Source organism: Drosophila elegans, unplaced genomic scaffold (genome assembly GCF_018152505.1).
Source record: "Drosophila elegans isolate 14027-0461.03 unplaced genomic scaffold, ASM1815250v1 contig_767, whole genome shotgun sequence".
Lineage (NCBI taxonomy): Eukaryota > Metazoa > Arthropoda > Insecta > Diptera > Drosophilidae > Drosophila > Drosophila elegans.
The window spans coordinates 319290-333683 of record NW_024546120.1 but is presented as its reverse complement, the minus strand read 5'-3'; the positions used below and the strand labels follow the sequence as shown (position 1 = coordinate 333683).

General features: G+C 34.4%; 1 protein-coding gene across 3 annotated transcripts in view; it reads left to right on the top strand.

The window, feature by feature from the left end:
• LOC108145645 (double-strand-break repair protein rad21-like protein 1) overlaps positions 1 to 14394 on the top strand; it is a 185593-nt gene that overhangs the window by 91339 nt on the left and 79860 nt on the right. For all 3 annotated transcript variants that reach the window (XM_041710105.1, XM_041710104.1, XM_041710103.1), the window contains exon 7: positions 2884 to 3045. In XM_041710105.1, the coding sequence (XP_041566039.1) occupies positions 2884 to 3045 (162 nt within the window). The remainder of the gene's footprint in view (positions 1 to 2883; positions 3046 to 14394) is intronic.

Here is a 14394-nt window from a genome sequence, read left to right as displayed (position 1 = left end):
GATTATTCTGTTGACCGTTAGAGTTTTGGTAATAAAAATTCTGTTCTATTTGTGCCAATTCGTAAGCCTTTTCTATAGATTACGAATTTCGGGATCTAATTATTGTTTTTAGTGGACCGTTTAATCCGACTATAAATGCATTGAGGCAGATGTCGGAATAACGGGCGTGTTTTTCCGAGGTGTTCTGGTCACCTCGGCTTGAGTCGTAAGTCAATGATACCAGTTGGCCTCTCAATTTTGCTATTGCGAAGAATAACAACGAGTTGCTAACTGTAGGTCTGATGGAAACCGATGCGTTACCAGAGTGAATGATTCATGATGGGGTTAGAAGATTGATTTATTTGGTCGTGCTGCTGTTCTTCTTCAAGTTCACTTAGGTCTGGCAAACTACCCTTACTTCTTTAACCTATTCTTCTACTAGCTGCGCTAACTTTTTTCTAACATTTAGTTACCTTCCTTATGTTATAAAGATGTTATTTTAATATGCAACTGTAATGTAAAATGTTTATATCTTATTATTAATATGTTTAGTATTTGTGTAGATGTTACTTGTTGCAACTAGTTGTTGTGTGTTTTCTCGTTGGTATCCAGTTCCGGTGTCGTTTTTCTTAGTGTTGACTGTTATGTATACATATATAGAGTTAGTAATTTGTTTAAAATTTGGGGATATAATTTATAGGCAGGTGGACACATGGCAACTAAAAGAAAGAGGGGAATATTTTCGATCGAGGGATAATGACGTAATTGTTTGAATCCAATTTCCCGCTTAGTGTACAGTTGGAGATACTTATTTGCTCGCAAAGCCACATCAAGCGAAAACTGCTGATGCGGCAGTTTAAGCTCAAGTAAAGGGAAAAGAGAGAAAAAATTGTATTTCAGCACGTAGCCCGGTGCCTTATCAGCGTTTTATGTGCACATATTCGGTCACGAATTTTAACGATTGTAAATATTTTACAGTTTATGTGTAAAAAAAATTCTTATATTTTTATTGATTACGTGGTCCCGGTGCCTTATCGCAATTTGTTTCGGGTTTCTTAGAAGTGCCCGGCTCCAATGTGGTGTTTATTATACCCTTGCAGAGAGTATAATTTCAGCCAGAAGTTTGCAACGCAGTGAAAGAGACATCTCCGACCCTATAAAGTATATATATTCTTGATCAGCATCACTAGGCTAGTCGATCTAGAACTTTGCTGTTTTTTTATTTTTTATTAGTTCGTCGACATATGGTAATGGTAAAATATTTCAGGATTACGGTTTAAATTTCATCAAAATCGGACGACTATATCATAAAGCTCCCATAGAAACAATCGGAAACTTTGCTGTTTTTTAATTTTTTTATTAGTTCTTCGACATATAGAAATGGTTAAATGTTGCAGAATATATAAATTAACTATCTAATAATTGAGCTGCAAATCATCATTGCTTCAATGTTTTTAAACATATACGCAAGTAAATCATAATTTTAATGTTTTCAAAAATTCAATTAATAAAATTCTTGCAATGGCTGCAAGGGTATATGAAACTTCGGCTTGCCTGTTTAAGAATTAATAAGAACGAATTCTTACGTGGTCTACAGCTACAGCTCTGAGCTTTGCTTAAAGAATGCCTTTAAACAAGAAATTTCTATGCGGGGCCGGGTCTCTGGCTTACAAAAAAATAGCATTTTACGAAGGTTATTTCTGTTATTTTTTTATCTGTAGAAGTCTAATTTTTATAACGACACCAGACTTGTTTAAATTTGTAACATTGAAATATTTTAGAGTGTACGATATTTATCGTACACAAAGAAAATGTAATATATACATATGTATATATATTTATATCTATTATATAAATGCCGGTGTGTTGGATTTTGCCCTATGACGGTCACCGCAAACCACTTTTTCCAAAGGGACGTCGAGGACTGGCTGCCACGACCCTATGTGTCGTTATTTTTGGATGAACATTTTTATACCCTTGCAGAGGTCAGAAGTTTGCAACGCAGTGAAGGAGACGTTTCCGACCCTATAAAGTATTCTTGATCAGCATTACTAGTAGAGTCGATCTAGCCATGTCCGTCTGTCCGTCCGTCTGTCCGTCCATTTATATGCAAACTAGTCTCTCAGTTTTAAAGCTATCTGCATGAAACTTTCCCAAAAGTTGTCTTTCTATTGCAGGTAGTATATAAGTCGAAACGAGCCGGATCGGACGACTATAGCATATAGCTCCCGTAGGAACAATCGGAAAAATAAATGAAAAAAATTATAACTTTGCTGTTTTTTAATTTTTTATTTAGTTCTTCGACATATAGTAATGGTAAAATATTTCCGATTTACGGTTTAAATTTCATAAAATCGGACGACTATATCATATAGCTCCCATAGGAACAATCGGAAAAATAAATGTTTTTTAATTTTTTGTTTAGTTCTTCGACATATAGCAATGTTTAATTATTTCAGAATTATGGTTTTAATTTTATCAAAATCGGAAATAGCTCCTTTAGAAATAATAAAAATATATAAAATAACTATCTAATAATTGAGCTGCAAATCATCATAGTTTCAATATTTTTCAGCATATACTCAAGTAAATCATAATTTAAGTGTTTTCAAAAGTATTTAATTCATGCAAAAGCTGCAAAGGTATATGAACTTCGGCTTGCCGAAGTTTGCTTTCTTTCTTGTTTTAAGATAATTAAAGTGACAATAAATAATACAAAATAAAAATATAAATAAAAAAAATATAAAAATAAAAACAGAACCACGAAAGTAATTTTTTTTTTGTTAACCATTAAAACCCTTTAAAAATAAACGCTAAATATGAAATATCCTTTTTTTACCGTTAAGGTCCCTAATTTGTGCGAATGAAGAAATTAAGAACAATTTTTGTTTACATGTTTTGCAGAATCACAGTGACGAACAGATGGAAAATGAAACCGATGAACAATTTGAAGAACGTGTTTTAAATAAAAGAGCTGCTCAACTTTTTATCGACGTTAGAGCACATTTCAACGTTAACGATAATTTAGATCTTTCCCAACTTACATCAGGAAACTCAAGAAAACAGGTAAGATTAACATTCAAAGCAGTCACTGCATTGTGTTGCGCAATGTGTGATGTAGTTATAATGCACAATGTAGTTATAATGTGCACCAGAAATTAATTGGTTCGATCAGATTATAGGGAAGTAAAAATTGCTAAAATTCAACATACTGGGACTAGAGGCCAGAATGTTAGCCCACCCTACCTAATTTAGTTGCATTCTTGTTTCGAAAAAAACGCGTCGAATGTTGCTTCGTCATTTACGCATCCGTCATTGTGAACAACGTTATGCCCAGAACCTGTTAACAGAAAAATACTCAGTCCCAACGAATGCACACAGCGCAAGATTTGTTGCATTTTGTAATTACTGCAGACGTTTTATTTATATCTCCGATTACTCATAACTAGATTAGAATGGACAGATGAATGTCAAAAAACTTTTGTCAAAAATGTCAAAAATCTTTTCACGTTTCAACAGTATCTTGATTTTAATAAAGAATTTAGAATAACAACAGGTGCATGCAGACAAGCTTGTGGAGCTGTTTTAATTCAAGATTATAGTGGAACACAGCTATCAGTAGCATCTAGATCATTTATAAATGGAGAAAGTAACAAATGTACCCCAGAACAAGAATTAGCAGCAATCCATTGGGCAATAAATCATTTCCGTCCATACATTTATGGCAAACACTTTACAGTTAAAGTCGACCATAGATAACTAGCGTATATTACCACGAACGAGACTTGACTTGAAAGAATATGTTTTACTGCAGAATATCTTAATTGAATAAACAACCACATAGTTGAGTTGAGAATTACAAAAAAACCGTCACTTCCAAAACCGTCCCTTCCAGAAATAAAAGTTAGCAGAAAAATTCCTGCGCAGGAAAAGATCAAATATATTTGCTAAGGCATTTCTAACTAAAGCTTTTAAGCCCAACGTATACGAAATCATTGTTAATGATATGGGAACGAACAGTAGTGACCTTACGTAAAACATGAAAAAAAGCTTTTGCAAGAATTATTTTAAGCGATATGTACACAAACTCTTGGCTTAAGTTTCTCCAAAAACTTGAACAAAATATGAATATCCTAGTAAGTAAAGTAAAGTAAATAGGAGGGCAATGCTATCAATGTGTTCAAAACTGGGCAACCAGATGAAATTAAGTGGTGATATTCCGAGTCCTTATATCCGGCTCGCCTGGAACACTGACCGCTTTCGTCTTTTCCAGTGTCCTGAGCTGGATGCTGTCAAATACGTCGGGCTCTACGTCGCAGTTATCATTTGACGAGAAATGTCATGTCACATCGAAGTTCAAGTTACTTAAATAGTCGGCGTAATTTGCCATGCGGTAAAGAATTCACAGACGTTCCTTTCATATCACGGTGTGATAGCACTGCACCCAGACCCGTTTTGCTGGTTCATACGATAGAGATTTCGCCTATACATAATATATTCTTAATGACTTGCACATTGTACTTAAAATATCACAGGTTTGATTGCAATGTGCACATGCCAGATTACAGCAAATTGCGATAACTTTTAATAAAAAAAAAAATGGCTTAAAAAAGAAATTAAGCCCGACTTGAGGTAATAAATAAAAAAAAAAATTAATTCAAAGGGTATTTTATGAATTTATATTTGTAGTACAAGTTTTCGCTAGATTTTTCAGAAAACATGTTTAGTTTTTGGTATTGTTTTTTGTTTGTTGTGGTTTGTTTTACAGATGTGGTGCAGAAATGTAGGATAGTATTAGCGGTTGGCCACAACTCGAGATATAAAATAAAACTTTAAAAGACAGCCGACAAAAACTTCAAAAAATCTTAAAAAAAAAAAAAAACTGTCCCAGAGATATCTAGAAATCGTACTCTACAAGAAATTTTTTATTTTTGGCTTGGGGGTATTTTATTTTCATATTGAAAACTAGTGTTGTAAACCAATTTAACAAAGTCAAACTTACACAGCCATACAACAGCCATTATGCACCACAAATTGAAAATATGTAGTCGAGAAAACGCACACTGATATGAATCGCCATTGAGAAAACGAAAAATGCAAATATATTAAGAAATATTGAAAACTGTAAACAATCACGAAAGACAAAGACAAAATCATAACATAAAATACAGACGACACAGAGGCTTTCATTGTCATATTTGACCTTTAAAAATGAGAAGGCTTGTTAGTATATTATCGATTATAAAAAGATCAGTCACTTTCCGCAGATAAACATAAGGGTGAATTTGGGGGAACACAAGTAATTGTGAAGTGAACAAATTAATGACGTACATTAGTGGTACAAAAATCTAGGTTAAAACATTTATTTTCACAAAAACACAAATCAACCTAGTTTGCATTTATTACACAAGTTTAAGTTATTATTAAAGCTTTAAAATTCATTAAAAATAATTTTAAGTTATGAACTTAAACAACAAGCAGACCAATTTGAAAAATACACTTTGCTTCGAAATATTTTGAGCAAAGAACAGCTGTGCCTCGGAAATGAACATTTTAAAGACAAATTGTGTACACGGATTCAAAAAGAATTGATGAGGGCGGCACCACTGTGCAGTGTCGTCATTTCTATCCAAATATTGCACCAACTTCTCAGTGTGTCTAGTGTTAAAATCGTCAAGCTTTTTATGTTTGTCAAAGATTGTTTTTCCACCTTTATATTTGTGTGATATTGCGTTTACCTTTCTATTGTATACTTAGACCTTCTAGTGTCATTTTCGTTCTCTCTCTTTCTCGATGTCCAAATCTGTACATTTCGGCAATCAACTGTGTGGCTGCGCTAATGCAGTTGTTTTTTTTTTGTTTTTGGTTCGGTTTCGGTTTGTGTTATTTCTGGTATTTCTTCAGCCTCTTTCGCTTTTATAATTAATAATTGTTGTCTACATATTTGTATACCCTTGCAGAGGGAATTATAATTTCAGTCAGAAGTTTGCAACGCAGTGAAGGAGACGTTTCCGACCCTAAAGAGTAAATATATATTCTTTATCAGCCATGTCGTCCGCCTGTCTGTCCGTCCGTCCGTCTGTATGTCCGTCCGTCCGTTTCTTAGCAAACAAGTCTCTCAGTTCTAAAGCTATCTGCATGAAACTTTCCCAAAAGTTGTCTTTCTATTGCAGGTAGTATATAAGTCGGAACGAGCCGGAGAGGACGACTATATCATGTCTCATAGGAACAATCGAAAAAATAAATGAAAAAATATTATAACTTATAGAATTGTTTATTATATAATTGTTTAATATTTCAGAATAACAATCGTAACAAAGTTGTTTACAGAATATTTAAATTTTTAAAAAGCTGCAAGGGCTTAAAACTAAGACTTGCCGAAATTGTCTTCCTTTCTTGTTTGATTTTCGAATGCCCTGCTCATCGATCTTATGACCTAGAAACTCAATCGATCGCGCGGCAAGCATTCTCATTCAGCTTAAATCGAATCCATAGTGTTTTTAAAGTGTTTAGGGAATTAGGGATTAGAGAAGTTCCGTTTTTATTGTCCGCTGTTTAATTGCAGGTTGCAACTCCATTTGTTAGTTGCGACTACCAAAAGGAATGTAAATAATCCACCAAACTAAAACTTTAGATTTTATACTAAAAAAAATTAAATTTTTATAGAATCAATTAAATTAAAAAAGTGAAAAATAATTACAGCTAAAAATAAAGAAACCAAAAAAAAAATTAATTCCGGGAGTTAAACCAATTGGTTTTGCTTCCAAAATTTTGACCTTCATTTTTATTTTTATTTTATTATTTCATATGCATATACTTAATTGTATTTTTAACTTTGTTTTGAGGAGGCATTACTTTATGCTACCTTTTAAGCAATTGTTCAACGAAACGGCACGGTTTTAATAACGAGAAAGAAAAAGATTAAGGAGCGTTTATTTGGCACAGACGTCTATGCAAGTCGACAGCGAGCGAAGAACTAATGATCATGTGAAGATAAGACAGAAATCAAGCTACGCAATTGACTGCTCCCGACAAACTTTGTAAAGTTTAGTTTTCCTAAAACATTATAATTCCCATATTTATACCCTTGCAGAGGGTATTATAATTTCAGTCAGAAGTTTGCAACGCAGTGAAGGAGACGTTTCCGACCCTATAAAGTATATATATTCTTGATCAGCATCACTAGTAGAGTCGATCTAGCCATGTCCGTCTGTCCGTCTGTCCGTCTGTCCGTCCGTTTATATGCAAACTAGTCTCTCAGTTTTAAAGCTATCTGCATGAAACTTTCCTAAAAGTTGTCTTTCTATTGCAGGTAGTATATAAGTCGGAACGAGCCGGATCGGACGACTATAGCATATAGCTCCCATAGGAACAATCGGAAAAATAATTGAAAAAAAATTATAACTTTGCTGTTTTTAAATTTTTTGTTTAGTTCTTCGACATATAGCAATGGTTAAATATTTCAGAATTATGGTTTAACTTTCATCAAAATCGGACGACTATAGAATATAGCTCCCATAGGAACAATCGGAAAAATAATTGAAAAAAAATTATAACTTTGCTGTTTTTTAATTTTTTGTTTTGTTCTTCGACATAAAGCAATGGTTAAATATTTCAGAATTATGTTTAAAATTTCATCAAAATCGGACGACTATAGCATATAGCTCCCATAGGAACAATCGGAAAAATGATTGGAAAAAAATTGTAACTTTGCTGTTTTTTAATTTTTTGTTTAGTTCTTCGACATACAGCAATGGTTAAATATTTCAGAATTATGGTTAAAATTTCATCAAAATCGGACGACTATAGCATATAGCTCCCATAGGAACAATCGGAAAAATAATTGAAAAAAAATTATAACTTTGCTGTTTTTGAATTTTTTTTTAGTTCTTCGACATATAGCAATGGTTAAATATTTCAGAATTATGGTTTAAATTTCATCAAAATCGGACGACTATATCATATAGCTCCCATACAAATAAAAAAAATATATAAAAGAACAATCAAATAATTACGCTGCAAATCGTCATAGCTTCAATGTTTTTAAACATATACGCAAGTAAATCATAATTTTAATGTTTTCAAAAATATTTAATTCTTGCGATAGCTGCAAGGGTATATGAACTTCGGCTTGCCGAAGTTTGCTTTCTTTCTTGTTTTTTATATTGTTAGTCATGGAGTTATGTTTAGATAAGTATACATGCCAATTTGTCAGCGTTACAGAAAAACTTAAAAATTTAAACAAATCTATTGCGTATGCTCATAATTACATCATACATAATTAATCATTACATGCCAGAATTCGATTCATGGAATTTTTCTTGAAGCTTGATTACACTTGGCCTAAAAACCAATTAATGGAAACGATGCCAAAAAGAGAATTCAGAACGATTTTCGAAATGAATAAGGGTTGTTGGTTAAACAAACCAAGGCATCAAAATGCAAAGTTGTCCGGCAATATCCAAGAAAAATGTTCACACCAACGGTGCATAAGGTTCTTGATCATGGGCAAGACATAATCGAGTATCCATCCTTCCCAATGGACGTTTTTTTTGGAAGAAGCGCAAGTTTTCTCTAAAGAAAAAAAAAACGAAGACTTTTTTAGTATTCTTCTAGCTTTCTCGGATCCAATCATTTTAGTACTAAAACATGTGGGATCCATTTCGGGCTCTAAAAATTGGAGAATTCGTCAGAAATGGTAACCTTGTTCGACAATATCGAAAATGGTTTAAATGTTGTATTTATATAAAGTAGAAAAAGAATAACAAAAAAAATATTTTTTTTTTTCGTTAAGAGGATATTTAGTGGTTTTTTAGTTTAAATGAAAAGTAAAAAGTTATTATGCAAAATCACTTCAGTATTGCGCAATGGCCAACTTTGTAGGGTCAGTTAGGCTGTATGGGTTAGCGTTGTTTTACCACTATTCTTCAAGTTCATAAAAATAGTTCCAACTTTGAGCAGTTAACCATTTTTTGCAAACTATAAAATGTAGGTTTTTGAATTGCTTGATTAATTCCCAAAATATGTATATTACAAGTTTTGCGAAATTCAATTCAATTCTATTCAATTTCACGAAATCCGACTCTTGCAGCGAGTTTTTGCCCAACGAGTTACTTGGCGGTGTTGTTGTTGTTAGTTTAAGTCGAAAGGGAGGGGGCTATGGGCGGGCTTGAAGTGGAGCCGGCCAAGAGCGAATTTATAAAGCGACGGCCAGAGTGACGTTAATGGAGTGCAGGCCTGAGCGGGTAGCGGTGGCTGAAGGCAGCGATGCTTCAGTTGTTGTGTATTTCTTTATGACTGTGTAGGGTTATTATAGCGACCAAAATGCTGAAGCTGCAGTTGTCCTATGTAGCGGTAAGCAAAACGGTTCCCTGCATTCAGAAGAGATAAGCGTTCTTGGTATGTCTGCTACCAGAAGAATGTTATTTTCGAATTTTATCCGTCCTTTGTCGACTAGATTACACGTCGGTTGCTCGTTGTTGATGATTTCCCCATGCAGTTCGATTGCTATCGTTTTTTTTTTCTTGTCTTGTCGAATTAACATATTTCCCATACTGTTGGGCATTTTTGCATGTGGAAATGAGAGACATTTGTTTGTAGTATTTAAAGTACGCTTGTTGGCTAAAAGAATGCTTTCTGAAATATCATCAATAATATCATCAATTCTATTAAGATATTGTATTTTGATTAAAATGTTTTTGGTTGTTATACTTTTTTTATAGAGTTTCTTCTTATTCCCTCATTTAGCTCTAGGTTATACAATATTTTGTTTTTTTTTTTTTTAAATATTTTTCATACATATTTTCTCAAAATAAATTTTGAAAATATTCATTTTCAAGGGAATGGTCTCTTAAAGGAACAGATATTTTTATACCCTTATTATAACTTCAGTCAGAAGTTTGCAACGCAGTGAAGGAGACGTCTCCGACCTTATATAGTATATATATTCTTAATCAGCATTACTAGGAGAGTCGATTCAGCCATGTCCGTCTGTCCGTCCGTCTGATTCTACGCAAACAAGTCTCTCAGTTCTAAAGCTATCTGCATGAAAATTTTCCAAAAGTTCTGTTCCTATTGCAGATAGTACATAAGTCGAAACGAGCCCCTATGAGAACAAATGGAGTACTACGATTTTAATTTAATTCAAATCGGAAAACGATATCATATAGCTGCCATAGGAACGATCGAAAAATTGAGCTGAAAATCATCAATGTCCTTAAGCATATGCGCATAAAAATCGAAATTTAAGTGTTTTCAAGAATATTTAATTTTGCTTGCCGAAGTTTGCTTCCTTTCTTGTTAGTTCTTCTCTCCACATTAATATAAAAATGGACTCTCACATGAACACATATTTGTAGCATAAGCACGTATAGTAAGTTATTCATTGCTCATTCACAAAGGAATGGTCTTCCAAAGTATCACATAAAATATTTACAATTTTTTTTGTTATAGGTGTTTTCTTAGGTTCTAACAATGAGAACAATTTTTGTTTTTTAATTTTTGGGTTGGGTTCCTAAAGCCAATGTCGCCGGGGGTAAGGAGCTCTGGTTCCTGTCGTTCCTTATTAAGTTTACTTTCTCTGTGTTTACTAACTTTTTGCTTATATTCGTAGAGTTTTTTCAAATATTCATGGTAATTTTCTGGTGTTCTGCTAGAGAAGCGTTTAAAAGAGGTTAGATTGATCGCAGTATGAATTTCATTATTTTAAGTTGTGAGAGTTTCTTACAGAAAAAGGTCGTGATCTACTGGAATTTTAGCTGATCTTTACCAAAAATAGTTCAATACATTTCTGTAACTTTTCAGTTAAGCCTCCCTGTTGAGTGACCACTAGACTGTCTGAAGGATTTGTATTTTGTTGTGATGGTCACAAAAGTTTTTAAAAATCATCCGTATCTCGATCACAAACTATTTTCCTGGGAATGCGGCAAGTGCCTAAATTTACATATATTGTGCTTCGAGCATAAAGTGCACAAGCACTAGCGAAACTGGAAAATTTGTCGATTATATTTTAAATTTATTTTATGGTTTAGTAAGATCTCTAAAGGTGCTCATATGTTTATATAATTCCTTTATGATTTGAATCATTGTAATATTTACCCATTGCTTCGTCTTGTTTATCATCGTCTAAAATATTTATTTATTTATTCTACGCAGTTTGTTTATTAACTCAGGTATTCTTCTTTTTATTTTTTCTTTACTTTACGGTCTCAGAAGGTCACATTTCTTTCTCTCAACTTTGTATTTGAAATGACAGGTTTCTCTCAGTTACATCGGTTTTATTTTACATCAATTACTATTATTATTAAATCTCTCGACACGGCTATCCTGACTATCACACGTCCTCGCGTGCATGGCTTAAAATTGGATTGGCATCACATTTTGCTAATGTGAAAAAAATTTGAAGTTACTCATTAACATAAATCATGACTTTATTTTAACCCTCAATACACGTCTTGTATCTTCAAATGTCAGGACCACTTGGCTTACATTTTATCGCATCACAGTACAGGCTCTTGCCGCCACTTGCGACGATATGCACCTTTAGTGCCACAATCTCTCATTAAATCAATCTTAGCCTCTATGTGTGATGTCCTGTGCATCCCTCTTAGTTGACAGATCTAAACTCATCTCCTGCGTCTATTTCAACGCCATTACTCTCTTCGACCAACACAGACGCCACTCGTTTATCTGGTAATTTTCGCAAGCTCTCATGTGGATACTTGTATGCTCTTTTACTAGTCAATGATTTCAACAGGTAACGATCACCAGCAATTCTATTACCACAAACGGTCCCTTGAAATTGTGATCCAATTTTATTTGATGCCGTTCCTCACTTCTTATCAAGACATGATTGCCAGTCCCATGTTTCACAATTTTTGCCTTCTTTTGATCAACTCTGCTCTCGTTATATTTTGCATTTTTATTCATATTCTCTTTCGCTTCTGCCCTAGCTTCCTTACAATCTATATAAGGTTCAGATATTATGGGTAACATGCCCAAAGGTCTTGCCTGCTTTCCTATTAGTAATTCTAAGGGGCTGAAATTAGTCACCCGATTTCTAGTACAATTCATAGCTAATTGGATGTCCATCAATGCATCCTGCCAAGATGCATTTTTATTCATATTCTCTTTCGCTTCTGCCATAGCTTCCCTACAATCTATCTTAGGTTCAGATATTATGGGTAACATGCCCAAAGGTCTTGCCTGCTTTCCTATTAGTAATTCTAAGGGGCTGAAATTAGTCACCCGATTACTAGTACAATTCAAAGATAATTGGATGTCCATCAATGCATCCTGCCAAGAGGGCCGTATGCCCTCCTGATATAGGAAAACATGTTTGGTAAATGCGTCTATTTGTAATATTATATATTATATATTCCTTCGTCATTTTTTCCGCTCAGCTTTTCACTAATATCTATATGTACGGTATGCCGGGAAATTTCTACCTTGGGAATGGGGCGCAGTTCCCTTTGTACCTTGCCTGTTGAGGGTTTGGAGAGCTTATAGGTTCTCGGAGTCACTGGTAAGCAACGAGTGCCTGCAAAAACGCAGACCATCGGTGTACACGTGGTGTCAGTGCAGCCTTGGTGCGACTCGCTTTTAAGAAATTACAGTCAGTATGGACCATGCAGATAATGTCGAAACACGGCTAAAGTCTCTAGTTCAAATGAATATTTTGATTCTGAAGCCGATGTACACTTCCTAAAATATGCGATCACCCTAAATATGGTTACGTATTTGTTCGTGATTCTCCTTCCAAACAAACCCATATACCTTAGAATGGTTTTATCTTATCATAGAATCGAAAAACAAACTATCTGAAATATGAAGCCAAACCTATAAATTGTCTTAACTGCGTGGCATTAGTTGGTTGACTTAATGCGGATAGAGTTTCTATTTTTCTAGAATTTTGTTTAATGCCGCCATCTTCAATATAAAACCAGGGATACTCTATTCCTGTCTTGAAGAATGTGCACTTTTTTACATTGAATGAAAACCCGGCATCTGACAAGGCTTTAAGCACAACTTTCAATCTTGTAGAAACTTCTTCTTTGGATTTTGGGACTATTAACACACAAATCATTTAAGGCTCGTACTATTACTCTTTGAAATACTAACGAAGCGTTCTTCAACCCGATTAGCAGAGTAAGTAACCCATATTGGCCTTCTGGAGTCACGAAAGGTGTTTTCTCGATGGAATCAGTGTGAATCTGTATCTGATAAAATCCGCTGACCTTGTCCAAACTGCTTAAGTATTTACTACCACGTAATCAATCTATCTAATCTGATATTAATGGCAATGGATACTTATCAGACACCGTATTCGCATTTAATTCGCGAAAATCAATGCACAGTCTATCGCTGCCATCTTTCTTTATAACTAAAAGCATAACATAGGACTAGCGAATGGAGAGCTACTTGGGCGGATGACATTGCTTTCAATCATTTGTTGAATTTATTCCCTGTCTTTAAGTTTTTTTCTTCTGTACTTAAACTATACGGACGTCTTTGTACAGCCTTATGTTCATCAATTATACGAATTTCTAATTCTCCTGTAGTTATACGCATGTGTGGCATGCCAGTTTTGAATCGATTTGAGACTTCATTTTATATATTTCTTAATATTATTATCAGCTAATTCAACATTGTCGTTAACCAGATTTTCTAAAGTATTTATCGAAGTTTTATTATTCACGACATTGATAATTTGATTCAGCATCAATTATGACATCAAAACCTAGCTGTAATATTTCCCGACCAATTATAATATCGTACTTAAGCTAATTATCCATTACTACATGAAATAGGACTTCTACATTAAATTCGAAAATATTTACAGTTGCCAATATTTGTAAGTTACTTTTTACAATTTTGTCACCTATTCCTGTTAGCACTACCGTACTATCCTTTTCAAGCCAGTTTGTTGCAAAGTGTCTCCTTGACCAAAGAGCATTCGGCACCCGAATCGAATCGGCACCCGAATCACCCATTTGCTTCATAATACCAGTTGGCTCAACTCGACTCGTTTCTCGTTGTTGAAGTTCCCTTCGTACATGCAGATGCAATGTGACCAGGATTGCCACACTTGAAGCAAGTAACTCTTGACCTCCCTCGTCCAGCCAAAGGTTTGCCAGTATGGTGATTTGGTTTTGCGTCGTTACTCTCTTCTCCCTTCTTCTTGCGGCATTCAAACGTTTAATGTCCTATCTTCCTGTAACTTTGTTAAACGCAAAAGCCTTTAAGAGTTGCTGCAGTTCATTGCGAGTTTTTATGTTTGTAGTGAAAGCGGAACTTTGCAGCCTGGGCTCGATTTGGGACGTGTGGGCCAACACTAAAGGCTCATTCCTTTCCACTGGGTCAGTAGTGACGTCGCCAGCCTGCTGCCATATACTGACAAGGACTCGTTTGCATTCC